The sequence below is a fragment of the Gorilla gorilla genome, chromosome X, assembly GCF_029281585.2.
Source record: "Gorilla gorilla gorilla isolate KB3781 chromosome X, NHGRI_mGorGor1-v2.1_pri, whole genome shotgun sequence".
Lineage (NCBI taxonomy): Eukaryota > Metazoa > Chordata > Mammalia > Primates > Hominidae > Gorilla > Gorilla gorilla.
The window spans coordinates 41647908-41667867 of NC_073247.2; the positions used below are offsets into that span (position 1 = coordinate 41647908).

The window sequence follows — 19960 nt, forward strand, 5'->3', positions numbered from 1 at the left end:
GAGAATGCTACATCCTATGAAATAATAGGAAAAAAATAGGAACATATATATTTTAACTGCTTATATAATAATAAAGACACTCTGGAAGACTAAATAAGAAATTAATAATGTCTGTCTACTCATAGGGCAATGAGGATGATATGGGGGAAAGGGTAGTTAGGAGTGTTTTCACTGTCTTTCTGGATTATAGTTTTTTACTCATATGCATGTATTACCTATTTAAAAAGTAAGTAAGTAACAACAACTAAATTAAAATAAAAACAAAGTACTGCAGTCCAGTCAATACTTTTTTGTAACATAACTGCGTGCTTTATTGAGATACACAGTAAAGCAGTACTATAATACAATAGTAAGGCATATATTTGGTGAAGTCTGATATGTTGTGAAAATGCAGTAAAACTGAAGTTTAAAAAAATAATTAGTAAATGTTACAGTGTTGGTGTTAAAACACAATATATTATGATACTCAAGTAAGAACTAAGTACCTGAAAACAATGACAAAACATGCCATGTGATGTTTATGCTTCAGTTACATTGATTATGATTTACAGTTTAATACTTGGTGGTTATAAAGAACACAACACGAAATAATGTCCAAATTATGCTTAAAATGCAGCAATAAAGCTCTCAATTTTTGTTCAAATATTATGACAGACTCACTCCAGAGCTAATGTGTCTAAAAGAAAAACAAAAAGATTAAAACAAAATTATGCACTCTATTTACCTCTGATTTTAGAATGAAACTTAAACTTCTTAGTAGGATGTAAAGTAACCCCTTGTTTTAAATCTTAGTTTTTTTTAAAAATCCTTGGGTAAAGAAAAGGTCCAGCGTCACATAAAGGAAAAAAATGCAAGACAAAAACCAAATCTTCATGTAATTTGGTAATTTGTTACCTTAGAGCTTTGGGTTTTCTTTTGAAAATTATAAAGGAAAAAAAGAATTATAAAGGAAAAAGAAAATAACGCAATGGACAAGTGGTGAAGCTGTGAACTCAGGTGTGCACAATTATCAGGAACACCCCAAAACCAAAGTGAGGTAGAAATAGCAGGAGAAGCCGTGTTTGATGTTAATTAATTAGTAATAAAATAATGGACAAAACCCACTCTCCAAAAGCTAATGACACTTGATGTCAGAGGTAACAGATTTGCAAAATTATAGGTCACACGGTGATATCATCTATTGAATGAATGATTTAAAAATCAAAAAGAGAAATAAAACGGCATGAAAGAGTAAAGCTTTTTCCTACCAGTCCTTAGCTTTTCCTCTTGAGCTTTTCTCCTCTTTTTGAGCAATTTTTGTTTGTTTGTTTATATATTTAACCTGTCTAATCCACCAAGAAAGGTTTGGAGTAGCTTTGTTACTTTTGTAACATTTGAATCAATTTGCCGTCTTACTTACAAACCTGTGTGGAACTACTCGCAGAGAAATGCAAAGGATGGAAACACAGTTCAGGGGCTTCTGGGTTGATGCTTGTCAGTATCACAAATGTGATGGGGCTACTGTCTTACACCTTTTCCCAAAGTGTATTTATTTTAAATTATGTCTGTCTTGTGGCATTTAAAACTCATCCCACGTGGGAAAATAAATCTAAAAAAGCAACAAAAACAAAACCACCCACTTCCTTTTGACTGTGAGAAGAGGGCATAATAATTTAGTTGTAATTACAGAGAGAGAACTTTATGTATTATGAACAATCATCCAATCCTTCACTTAAAGAGTGGCCTACTCCTTCACAGGGATGGGCTGGGAATCCATAGCCCTCCAGCCCTATCAATCATCGTCCTGCTACTACTTGGGAGTTAAAAATACCTTCTGATGTTCACAAGGTCGGAATACCTTCTGATTTCCACTGAAGCATCATTCATTAAATCTAAATCGTGGCACTGCTAGCAGCAGGAAGCTGAATGTATCAATCAATCAATCAACCAACCCATTACTCTGATTGATTGATTGATATAATAAGTCCTGTGTATTCATTCACATGTTCCCTTTAAAAAAATTCAATACTTTCGTTGTCAGTGGAAAGTTTAAAATGAGAGACATCTGGAGCTGTAGACAATGTTTTAGTGTGGTAGTTTCCTCCTGGCTTCCGGCTCCGGGAAAAATCCATTCTAGACCAAGCAGGTAAGCCTGGATGACTAGAAGTAATTTCTTTCTATTAGGACGTGACATGAACATTTAAAAAATGGAAAAAGTCTATAGAAATTCGTATCTATTTATCTATATAACTATAGTATTTTTATATACTTATAGACATATAGATATATGAAATGAAAACTCAAGCCTGCCCCACTCAGCTGACAGTTCTCAAATGAGCAGTGTGTAGTAGTCATTTGGTGTGGTGGTAGAGGAAGTCCTATCTATCTTTAATATGCAAAACAAGAAAAAGCCATGAATTTCATATGGATATCACGCCAAAAGGATGCAAAACAATGCGCTGCCTCAAAGTTTTTTTTTTGTGTGTGTGTGTGTGTATGTATGTGTGTGTGTTTGTTTTTAGGGGTTTTTATAAACAACTTTTTTTTATAAAGCACACTTTAGTTTACAATCTTTCTTTATAACTGTTATAAATTTTTAAACAACCCAAAATGCGTTCCATATAAAGAAATGGCAAGTTATTTAGCTATCAAGATTTTACATGTAGTTTTCTTATAACTTTTTTGTACAATTGCATAGACGTGTAAAACCTGCCATTGTTAACAAAACAATAACAGACTTAGAAACTACTGAAATCTACAGTATAGTACCACTACCCTTCACAAAAATATAGATTTATTTCTTGTAAACTCTTACTGTCTAATCCTCTTTGTTGTATGAATATTATAAAAACCATGCGGGAATCAGGAGTTGTAAAACATTTATTCTGCTCCTTCTTCATCTGTCATGACTGATACTAAGGACTCCATCGCTCTGCCCAAATCATCTGCCATGTGGAAAAGACTTCCTACATTGTGTCCTGGAAAACAAAGAGAAAGACAGACTTTACAAAGGTGCAGATAGATAGCATCACTCTGTTTCTTTGCCATTTGGGAAATCATTCCCCATTTCTGGGTGAAGACAACACAGAAGCTGCATCGAGGGCATACACAACAAGGTTTGATTTTTCACCAGTTTCCAGGAAGAAGCAAAGCCTTATTAATGAAGCCATTACACGTTGTTTGTTAGTATCAGCTTAATGTTGGATCAGGCTACTGGTGTTTAAATGGAAAAATGTCAAGCTACATTCATGTTCCCAATGTAAATATATATCAAAAGAATTCCATAGATAAGCACAAGATTTCTACCAGAACAGGAATATTCCATGATGGGATACATCTTTTCCACCTTGGCTAATAAGCACAAGATTTCTATCAGAACAGGAATATTCCATGATGGGATACATCTTTTCCACCTCGGCTATGAGTGATTGATTACTTACTTACTCTCTACTTGTATTAACAAACATTTTTTGCTGTCAATCAATCAAACCACCATCACCACCTCCATCATCACCCTCACAACTACCACTACCATCACCAGCACCCAACCACCATCACCATTATCACTGCCACCATCACCACCACACCAACTTTTCATTTCAAAGCTGTTTGTTTCAGGCTGTTGGCTTGCTTCTGAGGCTATGGTGGAGGTGGCTATTTTCTCTCTGCTTTTACTTGGGTTGAAAAATAATTAATAAACTCTTGAATTGACCTTTTGGTGCACTATTAACATTTGAATTAGGAAACCTCAGAATAAAAATTGCTTTCCATTCCAAATTACTCTAGACCCTAATTATAAGGTGACCCACATGTATTGTATGCATTTGGGTATTCTGTGAATCCATCTTAGATCTCCTCCTAAATGAGGGTTAACTATCACAATAGCCTTTCACTAATAATGCAGCATGACCTAGCACGAATCTCCCAGCATGGAGAAAAAGAACAGCACAATGTCCCTGGGTACTTTGTAGCAAAATTCAGATTTAGAGTAAGATAATCTGAGACATACTTTATGGCTTGCCTTTTCGTCTATGTCCCATAGTTTTATATGGCTAATTTTAATTATTGCACATTGGTAAATCCTTCCACTATTCAAGTATTGTCTTTGGAACTGAAATGCTTTACTAGGCTATTACTACCTTGCCATGTATCAACTTTACAGATTCCCATAATAATTGTTAAAAAATCCCAATAAAAATTAAAGATATCCCAATAAAAATTAAAGTTATAGACTAGGGAGAGTATTTTGTTTTAATATTTATTTCAAGAGATATAGCTTCTCTACAAAATGAAGCGGATTCACGGACAGGCACTTAAACAGTGATGACACCAGATCAACTGAAGACTTATTAAAAGTTTAATGTCATTCAGGCATTTCTATTAAGGTGACCAAGTTTGTATATCTTTTTGTGCTTTATTAGTGCAAAGAATTTCATGGAGTATTAATTATATTTTAGAAAATCACTTTGGATTTTGGCTGAGACTGCAAGTATAAAAATTTTTTAACAAAGCATATGCACTATTCATAAAGTGGGCCAATAGTTTGGCAGCCCTCAGTGAAGAACTGAAATCATTTTTGGCTTCTGTGCCATAAAAACCACAGGAAGACGACACAGTGGGGCCTTTGCTGCTCCTTAGAGCTCAGAGTACAAATATATAACTGCTGCTATCAAGTTGGAGGGCTTCCCCTGTATCTATTTTTGGCTGTCCAGCAACCCTGGGAAATCTGCATAATTATTCATGCATAAATTGAAAATAGATGGACTAACTGCAAATTTTTAATTACTAGCGATCTTTACGGTTAACAAAATCAGTAAAAACAAAGTCCAGGACCTTTACAACATGGTGCCTGAATGTAATTCGAAGTATTTCTCATGACCCACATGTGACTATAGTATATAGTCCACCTAGTAGCTAGAAAACATTACAAAACATCAACGAAAAGGGGAGAAAACTCATTTTTTTTCCTGTCAGCTTATCGATAATCACAAAGTGTCTTTTTAGGCTGTGTGCTAAGGGATGTAGATGGCAGTTCAAAATATAATAAAACAAATAAATGCATTTATGGATTATATAGCCAAGTGGTGCTTCTCTTCCTTGAAATGGTGTTCAGTTACTAACTGGAAGGAAAATTCTTGAGTCTCTCAAGAAGCATAAGTTCTAATTAATTCTTGAGTCTCTCAAGAAGCATAAGTTCTAGGGGTATCTGCTATTTAAAAATTTGCCAGGGAAAACAGAGGTTCATTATTCTTAATGTGCCATGCACACTCTGACAAAAAGCTGGGTGGCCTTTAACCGGTTTACACTGCTGCATTTTCACAAATGACCTTGTGGCCATCTTTGTGCTATAAAAATAAAGAACTTTTAGAGTCACCTCATCATCTATAGTATGCCTTTGGTTACTTCACTAAATACCTGCTTTACCAGAATAAATAATTCTAATTTCTTTCCATGGAGTTTTTCATTAGATCCAGAAAAGTCAATCTCTTTTTACAAACTACTGCCCTAAAGAATCATACTTTAATCCATTGGAGGGGTAAGACTGCACTGTGACATGAATATAGAAAGTAGATTTGTATCCTAGTTCTATTATCCATGTGTGTAAGGCAGAGCATTCGGGAGGTCATTAATGTTACCTGACAGATTTTTCTAAAGTCAAAATTACAATCTCATACTATGAAGTATGAGAGGTACTGAAAAGCAGCCAGGATTCAGGCATTTGCAATCACCTTCAGGCACAAGGGTGACAGAAAACTATGTCTATAGAAAGTATTAATTTAATCCATTCTTAAGGATTATTGAACACAAAGGCACTATGCCTTGAACATTAGGGCAGCTGTATGTTTTTCAAGTTGGCGCTAACTGCAACACATTTAGTCTCACACGCCACCACTGCCTGAGGGAATTGTTTTCCACAGCGATTGGAATTGAGACTTTCTGGCAAAGATCCAAGACCTCAATAGCAATCTGGTGCTCTATTTTTTAAAAATACAATTCCCAAATAAACTGTTAGCATTCAGTTGTCCAAAGGAAAGCCAGAATCCTACAGTGAAATTTGCTTATCTTTTCTTCTCTATAATTTAATCTCTGAAAAAAATCTGGTTTACGTACATTTGGGATATTTTCATAGCATTAAAAAAGGTCATTATTGTTTTGATTATTTGGGTTCTGGAAACTTGTCTGAACACCATACGCCTCAGGTAGTCAAGTCTGCAAATGCCTATATGACTTCAATTACATGTGCTAGCCTTTTCTGAAATTCATTTGTGAGTGAAACATGTTTAAGGTGGTCAAAATTATGGTGCATTTTTCTACAAAAAGTTAAAATGAATAAATTTTAAGGGGCACTTACCATAAGAATGAACCCAAGAAGTCTCACATACGAAGTACATGAACCAGGCAAACCGTCAGGAGCATTCAATGCTTCACCAAGTCAGGTTTCCTCAATTTCTCCTCCCAGCCTACCATTCCCTCCCTGGCCCCACTGCCCAAAGCCTTGGAAGGAGGCACTGGCACAGACACACTGAAGAATCATTAAATTGATTAGACTTGTATGGCACGACGTTGGCAGAGTTTTCATTACGACTCCTGTGTTTGTTTAAATGAATCAGTGGTCTCTCCAGTCCATCCTGTTGCTAAGGAATCCAGAATCTTCTCATTTAAGAAGGACTCTCCACCCATCCAGCCTGTCTCCCAGAACACTGTCATCCCATGGGAGAGCTTTCCTTCTCTCCTCCTTCAGATTAAATTCTTGGTAAAGACAACCTTGATTTTACTTGGGCTGTCAGTTAACACTTTTTGTCATCCAACAGTCACTTAATTAGGTAATTCGATATTCAGACAATATTCCTGGTGGAATAGGAGTAAGAAGCATCTTTCACTGTAAAACCTGAAACCACATTCAGTGATAAGACTGCACCCTATCCCTTTCAACCCATAAAATAGGCATTTTAAAAAACTCTCAAAACTCCAATATTTAATTTTTTAATCGAATTGGTTATTGTTCTGTGTGGCTTCAAATACCTAATAAAAAAGATCATCTTCTGAAGGGTACGTTGAGATGATGTAAGCCTTTCAAATGAGAGTTAAGAGTGTGGGTCTGGAGGCAGACTGCCTGGATCCAAATCCTTGGCTCTGTCACCTGGGACACACTGCTTACTCTCTCATTGACTCAGTCTCCTTATCTGTAAAACGGGGTTAATAAGAGTACCTACCTCACAGGTTTGTCATGAAGATGACATGATGAAAAAGATGGCAAGTGCTGAGAACAATGCTTGGCACACAGTAAGTGCTCAAAAAATGTTCGCTAAAATGGGAGAGAAAGAGTGTAGGAACCAAGAAAAAAGGAAACAAAAGCAAAATGAAGTCATCCCAGAAGAATAAAAACTAAGGGCGCTGGCAGAAAATGCTAAGGTCCTGGAAGTGGAAGAAAGCTTTATGACTCATCAGTTATGTTCAAGGCTAAATTTATTTTGAAGATTTTGTTTGTGTTGCAAATGGCAACAGATGATGAACGGCAGGATTCCAACCTAGGGACTACAAAGGATTGCCATTTTAAAGAGATTCTTGCTCCCCAACCCCAGTCTTGTCGTCATGGTGATGACAACGGCAATGAACATTTGAGGCATGTTCCTCATGAGCTGCAAGTGGAGAGGTGACTACCATCCTTACATGATGACACAATGTGTAATACACACATGCGCGTGCACACACACAATTCTTACACAAACGCCAAACATAAAAAGCAGGATGAGACAGACAGAAGCCATGGCCGTGAGCCTGAATCTCACTAACCTCTCTCATTGGCTTTCCAGGGGTATTTCTTCCTTTAATAATAGAGAGAGGAAGAGGCAGAGATATCAGAAAGGGAAAAAAAAACATGCATAAATATACAATTTCATACCAATTTGCTTCTTTTACCAAACAAATGTTGAGATGACCATTTATTCTCTGCTGGAAAAAAAAAAAACAGAAACAAAAAACCCAAAAGACACATCTAGTCAAATAACCTTTACATACACTTAAGATCAGTGTAAACAGATAACATGATCCAGAAGACGTCATTTGTAAAATCCATAGAGTTCACGCATTAAACTGGATGAAAACTGGCACAGAATAGAAATCTGACAAATTGGGCATTGTTTTCAAGGACAACTCAAACTTAATGTTAAAAAAAATCTCAGAATCTCTTCACTCTTGACAATCAGCACATTGAAACATAAACAGTAGTTGACTCTGTGTGCCCAAAGTCTGCACATCAAATGCAAGGTAGAACCCGACATAGAGGCTGGACTCCATCCTCTTGGGAGAATTTGTTCTATCTGATAGAAGCTGAGCATTTCCATGATGAAATTGGAGGCATTTGAGAAAACATTTGAGAAAACAGAAAGAACAGATGAGGGGAAGAGGTAAGTCCCACTAATGGGCAAGCCACAGAGCCAGATCCAGGAATGAGCTTTCAACTTCCTCCCCAATTCAGCAAATATCAGGAGCCTTAAGAGGCAATGGCTAAAGACCCACTGGCCTTGATTCATAGATTCCTACATCTGTATGCATTTATTTGTATTTCAAAAGTAGACTCTGATGAGAAAGTGTTCTATGATAAGTCATAATTGGACAGAAAAGTAGGGACTTCTGTCCATACATGTCAATAGCCTGTCTTGGGCATGCAATTTCCTTTAAAATCTTGGTTTTCAAACCGTTTTAACTATAGCAATGGGACATCTCCTAAAACAATCTTATATGGAATTCCAATATTTTGAGCAGTTCAAAGCAGAGCTGTGAGAGATCCTGTACAGCATCTCCCTTTCCCCTCCACCCATCACTCTCAGTGGCTCCAAGAAGACTAAAAACTCCCTGAAACAATTTGAGAACTACTAGTCTGGAATGAAGAAGTATGGAGCTACGACACCAATAGAAACCTTTCAAAACTCACTCAAGGTTAGGGTTCAAAACTTCTAGTATACATTTAAAGATAGTTTCTAAGTTTTTCTTCCCTCCCTTTCTCCTTCTCTCCCTTCTTCTCTTCCTTCTGAATTTCCTACATGACTCAGCGATTTCTTAGGAGTATCAGATTTTCAGCTTGACCACATAAGGGCCAGGTATTTATGATGCTCCTCAAGCCAGGGAAAAGAGGGAGAAAAATGGGTACTAGCTCCTCAGCTGTGGGTGTCACTAGTGGGAGATCCATACCAAATGATGTTCCCATCATTTGGGGAGGAGAACATCATTCTTTCCTTGATGGCTGAAATCCCAGTATGAATTACTCACCCCTTCTTTTTGATTCCTTTAGCAAGGTTTTTTTTAAAAAAGTATCTTTATGTTTCATAATACTGTCTGGTGGCAGAATTAATTCTCTTCCCCTGTAAGACTATAAGCCTCTTGAGGACGGGGTCCACATGTTGCTCATCCACCTCTCTATGCCCAATGCCCTGTACTGCATATACACACTTTTGGTATTTGATAAATACTGGCTGAAGTGAATTGGTAAAGTAGTAGTTGGGTCATGACCAAGAGTCCTTCTGTGTTATAAGTAACTTGCCCTTCACTGGCACGCTTTAGTTTGGATGCCAAAGGTGGGTAACTTGTTTTGGCATGTAACTTTGGTCTACTTTTGAAACTTGAGATCTTTAGGAAGGACAGTGTTGTTAGAAAGACATGTGATTTAGAATGTAATTATGGTTATGTACTTCAGAATGTAACGATGATTCTTTGAATGCTTAATGATACATATCTTTAGTAATTCTACACTAAGCCATATTCAGAACTCAGTTATCAATTGATTATTGCTTAATATGTAGCAGCAAATGACTTGTGTTATGTTCCAGATCCTTCTTCAGAAACCATATTTTATGAAAATGGACCTCCCAGAGCCAAGCTAACTCTAATCTCTTCTAAAATCCTCCCTCATCACTTGGGTCCCCATGTACTCATTAACACATTACAAAAGGAAGGCCCTTTTTTTCACTTTAGAAAAAGTTAAAAACAAATGATATTTTCTACTGTAAAAGGACTAGTTCTACGCTGACAAAACAGAGGCTACTTGATTACAACATTTTTAAAAGTTCTTGACCGATAAATAAAGTTTCAGATATGTTTTATTTTATAAACATTTATTTTTTTTGGAAATGAGTTTCCGTAGATCTTCAGTTACAGTGTCCATCTGGCAATGTGATATGCTGTCAGGAAATGAATCAAGACAAAAGGGAAGTGTGCTGGGGCAGTCCTGAGTCTAAATAAAGGGCTTGGTCAGGTCCTGAGAAGTCTAATTTCCTCGGGCAGTATAAAATTGACATTATTGATTGTAATTCCTTATTTTAGAGTTGGAATTGCAGGACAGTACTGTTTCTGGGTGCTTTTAGCCTCTTTTATATTAATTCACTGACTATTTAAAATACTTCAGGAAGAATGAGTCCCTTTTTAGGATTTCTGTTATTTTATAAGTCAAAAAAATTCAAATGGCCACACTTGCGGGCTCTTTGGTGAATATGAATATAAATCTATAAATCAATTCAATTTCAGCTCAATAATCTTGTTCAGCTGAAAGTTGATCAGCACAGAAGCCTGTGACTCTATACATGTAATGAGTCAGAATGGACAACAAAATAATAGTGTAAAGCAGGGATTGGCAAATTTTCCCCATAAAGGGCCAGATAGTAAATATTTCAGGCTTTGCAAGCCCACAGTCTCTGTACCAGCTATTCAGCACTGCTGCAACTACTCTGCCCTGGTAATGAGAAAGCAACTATAGGCAACATGTAAATGAATGGGTATGGCTGTGTTCCAATAAAACTTTATAAAAACAGGTATTGGGCCAGATTTGGCATTTGGGCTGTATGCAGTTTGCTAGTCCTGGATTAAAGGGATAACTGCTCAAATCCTTTGTGGGAGCATATAGGAAACAGAATGGTGCCTGAAAAAGGGCACACCATATTTCTATCTGCCTTTGTTCTTTATGTTGCTCTTCCATAAAAGAACCACAGAATAAGATTTTAATTTTAAAAGATGGTAGGTTTTACAAAGCTGTTGGGTTGGTAATTTAGGGGTATTTGATAGAATGTATGTGGGCTTATTTGAGAGGGGATGGTATGAAAAAAAGAGGATGGCATGGGCTGGTGGAGATAAAAATAATGTGGCACAGGTCAGCAGGCAAGAGATTGTACAGGTAGCAGAAATAGTAGCACTGCTAACTGCTTTCTGGATTGTTTTACTGCATTAAGAGCTTATCTTGGCTCCTATTATTCATTCATCTATATAAAGTGGTACCACATTTTAGAGAGCCTAATACCATACTACTGACTAGGAGAGCGTTTCTTTCATCAATGCACATACATATAAAAATATCTTTGTTAGTCTGCTAAATGATCAGAGAGTTATGGACAAATCACTTAATGGGGTTATTTTTTAAATTACGTTTATTCTGCCCATGTAGTTTTCCTATAGAATGGCAGAGCTTTAGAGAGTACCTTACAGTAAAGTAGATAATTACTTATTACACTATAATTCAATTTCTACACATAGACTTACAAAGGAAGAGATTAGAGATAGACAGATTAGATAGAAATTGGCTAATATTCAGTGTTTAAATATACACTGAGCCACTCAAATCTCCCAAGTGTTTGTGAACAACTAAGTATATCTAGAGACCAACCAGAAAGATATAATCACAAAGCTGAATGTTTACACATTCATATCTTGAATATGCTCCTGCTTATATTGCCTATTATGCAGGATAGTGTTGGCCATCGGTTTATCACTAAGTGGAGAAGCATGCCACTCATTTATTAATTTTGATAACAGTTTAGCAAAGCCATTAAGATAAGATTAGAAGCCTAACTTAACTTGCTGAATGGCCATAAATAAGGCACTTGACTTTTCTTGGCTTCCAGGTACTCTTTGTGAAAATAAAAGATAAAGGTTAGCTGACACCTTCAGGACCAACTCTGTGGCAAGGGGCAACAGAAAAGTTGTAAATTTGAGGTACACAATAGCTTACCTATCCATATACTTTATGTTTATGAAGAGCATAAGTTTTTTAAAAACGGCTTTTCCTCTGTGGGCAATTATCTAGCAGGGTTAAGTAAACCACGCAGTGGTATTTAATAGCACATTTCCACTAAATGTCAGACCTCTGGCTCTCACATCCGTTTTGAGTTACTCAAACAGCTGTCCAAAACAGCTGTAGCAACCATGAACTTTGTTTTTTGTAACACAACAATGAGAACATGGATGGTAGCGTTAGAATAAAACTATAAAGGTCTCTGAGACATTAGCAACGTCTTGGCAGAAACTTCCATGGCAAAAATCTCAAAATTTAAATTTTTTTGAAAGATAATTCAACCAGGCAAGAAAAACTGAGATCACATAGATTAGTATTTTTAAACCACTGGTTCAGAAAATCCATTTAGTGGGTTGCAACCAGCATTTTGTTTTTAAATAAATAAAACAGAAAAACAGCATGCACTGTATGTAGTATGGAAGGCATCACTTGATGAAACTTTTGCTTCTGATCTTTGTATGCATATGCGACTGTAAATGTGTGTGTGTACATATGGTGGGTGTATATATACATGTGTGTACATAAACACATGTATAATTTATTTTATATCTTTACCCCAGTTTGTGATGTAAAATGTTTCTCTGATATGGATAACCATCAAAACAGAGTGAGAAATCACTGTCCTGGATGTCAAAAGTGTTAAAATGACCTTTCAAGGCTCTTCCATTTGAAAGACTTTGTAATCCCAAGATGTTAAGATTCTCAAGAATTTCTGCTTAATATCAGCTGAACACATCTACCAACTGGTAAGATGTTCCCGCCAAACTTGACGGTATATGTGTGTGTACACACACATATGCCATTTTTCAAAGTTAAAAAAAAAAGTGCTTTTAGTTGGAAAGAAAGCATCCAAAAACCACTTTTTGAGTGCATCAATAATTAGCCTAATTTTTACAATAATGAAACTTTTTATCCACTTGAATTTGGGGAGAAAAAGGCCTGTAAGAAAGCCTGAGTTAGCTGAAAGTAGCAAAACGTGAGGAAATGCCAAGATCATGGTATTACAGAATGATAGGCCAGATTTTCCAATACCTTAGCTACTCTCTTGTGTTTTTTGTGCATTTAATTGTTTTGTTTTTTAAGAATGTGAATTAATTTTCTCAGGCCACAAGGGTACCACTGAGTAAGCAGGAACTTAAGTTAATGGCATTGGTATCGGACAAGGCTTCCTTCTCCCACATTTGAGAACTTAAATCAGCACTTCAGGCCTGAAATTCTTCCGTAAGCACTAATTTAGTAAACACTATCCAGGTGGCCTGAATTGAGTTTCCCAAGTTTCCATACAAGTAAGTAAATCAACATCAGAGATACTGACTGCTAAATACCATATCAGAGGAGGTATATTTCTTGTCTTCCAGGAAGCTTCTACACCCATGTGGTATCTAGCTTTAAGGACTCTGAAAGCGGGACACAGGGAGATGGTGCAAAGGATTTCACCTTACAGCTAATTAGGGTGGACCAGAAACTCAGGTACAAAAAGGAGTCTAGGAAGTCAAGGCTGCCTATGAAGAAGCAGAGTCATGAGCCTTGCTGTAGCTTCTTCTCTACTAACCTCTTGTTTAGATGTGGAAGAAATGCCCAGGGTGCCAACAGGGCAGCCACCAACTTTCCAGAGCAGGTAAGCAAGCTACCAGTTCAAGGGGCCAGGATCATACAGTAATCAATGATTGTACTGTGATTTGAATTTCTTTGGAGTTCTGTATCTGCAATTGACCATAAGTACCTTGAAGGCAAGGAATTTGTCATTTCTTCTTTCCATCCCTACTACCTCCACTGGTACGTAGTAGGTGCTAGTAAAAGCAAGCAGGACAAAGTAATGAGGAGACACGTGAAAGCACTTGATTCTGTCAAGCCTGTGTATGATCTTCTCATTATGAATTATGACATCTAGAAGAAGGAGATACCTAAGATAGTCAGAATGGGGATGCGGGTGGCAGTGGGGGATGTGGAGGTGGGTGGAAGACAGATAAGATTTTTATCTGTTAAAATCAACACATCAGTGGCGCTCAGCAGTGAAAAGATGGCTGGTGCAGACATTTAAAATTAGCTTCCCCTGACGGTTCCTTAGCAACGCTCTACCAGAACATTATTGCTTTTAATGTGCACTGCACAACGTTTACTTGCACATCAAATAGCTAGGAAATGGCCATTGTTAACTGACACTGAACAAAAAGATAGGAAAAACACACTACTCAATACACCCTCCTCATTGCCCTTATGGAGAGGAACAAACAGCCCAGATTTCCTGCTGCCCATCCCTCCCAGGCTACCCATTAGAGGTGCCAATCACTGGCCACAAAGCCTTGTGTTTTCTCCCTTTTGTTTCTCTAGGCTTTTCTTCTATTTGATCACAGGTGACTGCCACCATCCTTTTTATTCGTTGAAGGAAGGCGAGAGAGTGACTTTGTTTTATGTGAGGGCAATAAACCAAATAAATGCCCCCAGAAACGAACAGTAGCAGCAAAATATCTTGGATGAAGCAAGACATCTGAAGCTCATGCAAGCCAGTGGGAAAATTCTGCAGAGTAAAATGCTGTTTTTGTATGGGGGTAACATACGCAAGGCCAAAGTGATGAAGAAAAAGAAAAATATTAATGTCTTTCTTTGCTAAGCCTGTATTTCCTCTATCTAAGTAAAAAATAACCAACTACTCTATGAAGATTTAATTGTCCCTATATTTAAATGATGGAGGAGTAAGATACAATTTTTAAATATAAAGGGCATCAGATGGCAAGTCAGAATCTCTACCACTACCAATCAGTAGGCATGTTCTAGGCCTTGCTGTAGCACGTAGTAGCCACATGTCCCTGGCAAAGGCACTATCAGGGCATTAATTTCCTCATCTGTAAAAGTCACATAATAATTGCTCTTCAGTAAAGGGCACCTCATAATTAACTCTTCAGACTAATGCGTGAAGCAAGTAAAATACTTGACAAATAGAAGGTGGTATTCTTATTTTTGGAAACATGTTGACCTCACAGGTATTTGAATTCAGAGTACTCTAAACCACAAATTCACACTTAAAAATCAAATCTTTTCACCATGGACCCAAATTGCCATTCTGATACTGCATGTTGGCTTCCATATGGAAAATACACACACCAGTTGGGTAGGGAAGCGAGTGGCCTGATCCCAGCAAATCTGAGTCCCTTCTAGGTATTGGAGCTTACCTCTTGAACTAGGGAAGGAGTTGTTGAGTTGCTCCATCACCTCCTCTAACCCTGTACTTGTGTCCTGGGGAGGACTGAGAAGATCTTCCTCACCTTAATAAAAGCAAAAACAAATAATGGAAAATTACATTTATAGAAAACAGATATTAAAGGGCCATGATTACATTTTTAACACCATTATAAATTCATTTCACTTGCTCATAAATAACAAAGAAAACCCTCAAGCTTAATAATGAGGAAGTAATTCTTTAAAGGGAAGAAGAATTCCATACAGTAGTTTATCTATATCATTACCCTTGGAGAAAAAAAAACTGTATATCTTTTTTTTTTTTTTTGAGATGGAGTCTTGCTCTGTCACCCAGGCTGGAGTGCAGTGGCACGATCTTGGCTCACTGCAACCTCCGCCTCCCAGGTTCAAACGATTCTTCTGCCTCAGCCTCCCGAGTAGCTGGGACTACAGGCATGCACCACCACGTCCAGCTAATTTTTGTATTTTTAGTAGAGACAGGGTTTCACCATATTGGCCAGGCTGGTCTCGAACTCCTGACCTCATGATCTGCCCACCTCAGCCTCCCAAAGTGCTGGGATTACAGGCGTGAGCCAACACGCCCAGCCTACTGCGTATCTTTTTAAAAGTTGACTAGTTACTTGAAATGTGCCCCGCACATAGAAATGATAAATACATGAGATAATGAATACTCTAAATACCCTGACTTGATCATTACACATTCTGTGTATGCAACAAAATATCACATGCACTCCATAAATATGTACAAATATTATACTTCAGTAAAAAACAGGCTGGGTGCGGTCACTCATGCCTGTAATCCCAGCCCTTTGGGAAGCCGAGGTGGGAGGATTGTTTGCTGCCAGGAATTTGAAAGCAGCTTGGGCAACATAGTGAGACCCTGTCTCTATTTAAAAACAAAAAAACAAAAAAACAAAAAATAAATTTAAAAGTTAAAAAGAATAAAAAAAAAAGTCAATTGAAAAAGGTAAAACTGACAAACTCTCTTTTGTGCCCCATTAACAAATGTGAAACTTTGTTCTGTGTAATAAAATAAGTATTACTGCACACTTGCAGTGCTGTCTCCTCAACACAAAAGAATAAGAATTGAACACTTTGCAGTCACTTCATGAAGGTAAGAAGGGAGTTGAGACACTGAGGTCTTTTTTTCACTCTTTGTTTTGACATTTAACCAAAAATACAAATGAAACTCAAGTACCTTTAAACTCCAATGTAATAGAAATAAAAATAGTATATATCCTATATACGTAATGAAATATGAATATTCTAAAAACTGTAGATATGGCATATATTGGAGAGTTATGGTCCTTTCCTCTGTTACTTGGGACTACTTTATCATAATTATGTTTTGGGTTTTATAAAGAAGACATTACAAAAGTTTTGACTGTTTATGTGAGGAGAGAATGATGATCTGGAAGCAAAGAAACCTATGGATGGATGATATTCACTGGGAATGGAAATCTCCTTGTAGATTTTGTGAATCTGTGTCTGTATTGTTTGTTCATGTGTTAAAGAAATACACTTCAAACAGCATTTGCAAGTTAAAGGGAAATTTCTTAGGTGCAAACAAAATTAAACTTTAAAGGTCCTTTGAAACTAATTTTTCATAATATACAATCCTCCAATAGTGAAAATAACTTCTATTCAAGCTCTGTTTGTTTTGCACATTGTCACTTCCATCTAAAACAAGACCTTGCTTTAGCAAGTCAACCATAATGAACTTAATTAGGGACAATCTCAGGTTTACATCTGACTTGGAACTGCTTCGCAAGCCAGTGACTACATGACTTAAATATGCTTCTCATTTCCTTTGGTCTATGCCACTTGGATTTTCATGTTTGATTATAATCCTGCATTTATTCCTTTTTTTTTTTTTTAACAGCAGAAGCTAAAAGAATCATTGCCAATGCTAACCATTAAGACAAAATCATATTCTAGGTGGATGTGAGGCTTCATATTTTTATTAGAATGGAGGGATAAGAACGTAAGGTAGATAAAAAGCCTCAGACTACATGAGTCTCCTGGTAACATACCACAGGAAACCTCTTTGCAATATTAAGTACAGGAAATGGGTGCTGAAGAATTAAGGTCACAAAGCAGAAAAGGAATAGTTACAACCTCTTTCTCTCTTCTCTTTCTCTCTCTCTTCCTCCCCCCCTCACACACATGCACTATTTGCTTAAGTTTATGCCTTTAGAAAAAGAAGTGAAATTCACTATTTTTAGTTTCATTTTCCTTGCGGTTTTAAACTACCATTATCTGGTGGAGATGAAATGAATGAAATACTACCAAGAGGATCAAAATCCTGACAACTGCAGGGCTGATTACATCTCTCTGTTTCATTACTGATGCAAATTTTTGCTGAACTGGGAAACATGAGGCATTTTTAATGGCAGTAAGTCCACTTTAGTGACAGTATGCCTTACTGAATAAATCAGAACCAAGAGAACATCATGAACGACGCTCATGAACATCCATGTTAATATTTCTGACAGTTTAATTACATCATATTGGAGCTCTAGGAACTCAATTGTACTGTGTTAAAATTCAGGTACAGTTCAATGACGTGACTGGCATTCCTGTTCCTGAATTATTTCAAAGATCAAATTATAAAGTATAAACCTAATGATGTCAGCCAAGTTTATCTTTCCAGATAAACTCTCTGTGAGTCTTTAATATGAGTGTCCAAGTATAATACAAATGTAAAATTGGCTTATTTGCTTTAATGGAAAACTTTTAAGGCAGTGATAATTGTATCCATTCAGACGTTTTTTTGAGTGCCTATTACATTCTAGGTAGTATAAAAACAAGTAGAGTATAATCTTGTTTTCTTCTTTTCTCAATATTTTCATGATTTCTCAAGATGGTTTTAACTCATTGCTTTTTTTTTCTTTTTCTTTTTTTTTGAGATGGAGTCTTGCTCTGTCACCCAGGCTGGAGTGCAGTGGTGGAATCTCGGCTAGCTGCAACCTCTGCCTTCCAGGTTCAAGCGATTCTCCTGCCCCAGCCTCCTGAGTAGCTGGGACTACAGGCGCGTGCCACCACGCCTGGCTAATTTTTTATATTTTTTAGTAGAGACAGGGTTTCACCGTGTTAGCCAGAATAGTCTCAATCTCCTGACCTCGTGATCCGCCTGCCTCGGCCTCCCAAAGTGCTGGGATTACAGGCGTGAGCCACCACGCCCAGGCTCATCTCTTTTTAAGAATCGAAATCAGACATCACATATGTGCATGAGTAGAAGTGAATCAACTCATTGAAAAATGCTTAATGTCTAATATTTTCTGTGTCAGAATATATTGTAAAAGTTAAAACAGCTAAATGAAACCTGAAGTTAAAGTAATACCATTGTAATATTTGATACTAACCCAGATTTTTAAAATGCCTTTTAAAAACCACAAAAGTTTAAAAATAGTAAGATTCATTTATTTATTCAGATATGTATTAAAATCCAACTATATATGCCAGGCACTGTTCAAATGGTTGAACAGTGCCTGGCATATTGTTCACTGAAGATATAGCAATAAGCAAACAAACCCCACCCACATACTCTCTCTGTGAAACTCGCATACAAAAGGAGGCACACAGGCTTAACAAGTAAACTATATAGGTATGTTGAGTGGTGATGAACACTCTGAGGAGAGGACTAGCAAGGGACAATGAGAGTCATCAGAAAGTGGAGTCTTGGAAGTCCTCATTGATGAGATGCAGTTGAGCAAAAGCCTTAAGAACTGGAGGGTATGAGTTGCACAAGTATTTGAGGGAAAAGTGCTCCAGACAGAAGGATTGGCATATGCAAAGACTCTGAGAGGAGAGTGTGACTGGCTTCCTCAAGTACAGCAAGAAGTCTAATGTAGATAAAGCAGAGTGAACAAGAGCTGGGAAAACAGTACTTCCCTGGCCTGGGGATTTGGATTGGGCCACATAACCTGCTTTGGAAAAGGGAATGTAAGTAGGCATGACAAAAGTAGAGGCTTAGAATGTCTTTGAATGGTTGGGGTTGCCCGCTTGTGTTTATGTGCACAAGAAGCATATGGCCCAGGTAGCTTGCTAGCCCAAGAAGGATGAGAGACATGTTGAACAGACCTGAACCCAAACCACAACTTGGTGTCAAGTCCAGCTGAGTGCCAGCAAAAGTTCAGCCAAACAACAGATGCGTGAATGAGAAATATGCAACTTGAGAATTTTGTGGTTATTTGTTATGCAGCAACAGCTGACTGATACACTGTTATGGGCATGAAACAAGCCAGATATAATATTTATGGCTTGTCTAATCATACACTATGTAGCTACAACATAATAGGTGTATTAATCCATTTTCACACTGCTATAGAGATACTACCTGAGACTGGGTAATTTATAAAGGAAAGAGGTTTAATTGACTCACAGTTCCAGATGGGTGAGGAGGCCTCAGGAGGCCTCATGATTATAAGTTTAGAATCATGGTGGAAGGCAAAGGGGAAGCAAGGCACCTCTTACATGGCAGCAGGAGAGAGAGAGAGAGGGAGACAGAGAGAGAGAGAGAAGGGGGAAGTGCCACACACTTTTAAAACCATCAGCTCTCCTGAGAACTCACTCACTATCACGAGAACAGCATGGGGGAAAACTTCTTCATGATCCAATCACCTCCCATCAGGTCCCTCCCCTGACACGTGGGGATTGCAAATCGAGATGAGATTTAGGTAGGAACACAGAGCCAAACCATATTAATAGGCAACCTCAAAATAT

General features: G+C 37.4%; 1 protein-coding gene across 17 annotated transcripts in view; it reads right to left on the minus strand.

Moving 5' to 3' along the window:
* Positions 1-286: 286 nt before the first annotated feature.
* Positions 287-19960, minus strand: part of DMD (dystrophin) — a 2091067-nt gene continuing 2071393 nt past the window's right edge. For 10 of the 17 annotated variants that reach the window (XM_055376532.2, XM_055376528.2, XM_055376531.2 and 7 more), the window contains 2 exons: positions 15208-15300; positions 287-2957 (listed from right to left, as the gene is read on the minus strand). In XM_055376532.2, the coding sequence (XP_055232507.1) occupies positions 2860-2957; positions 15208-15300 (191 nt within the window). In that variant the 3' untranslated portion in view covers positions 287-2859. Of the gene's footprint in view, positions 2958-7773; positions 7806-15207; positions 15301-19960 lie in introns of all 17 variants that reach the window. The other 7 variants (XM_055376533.2, XM_055376529.2, XM_019019434.4 and 4 more) reach the window with 1 other exon arrangement.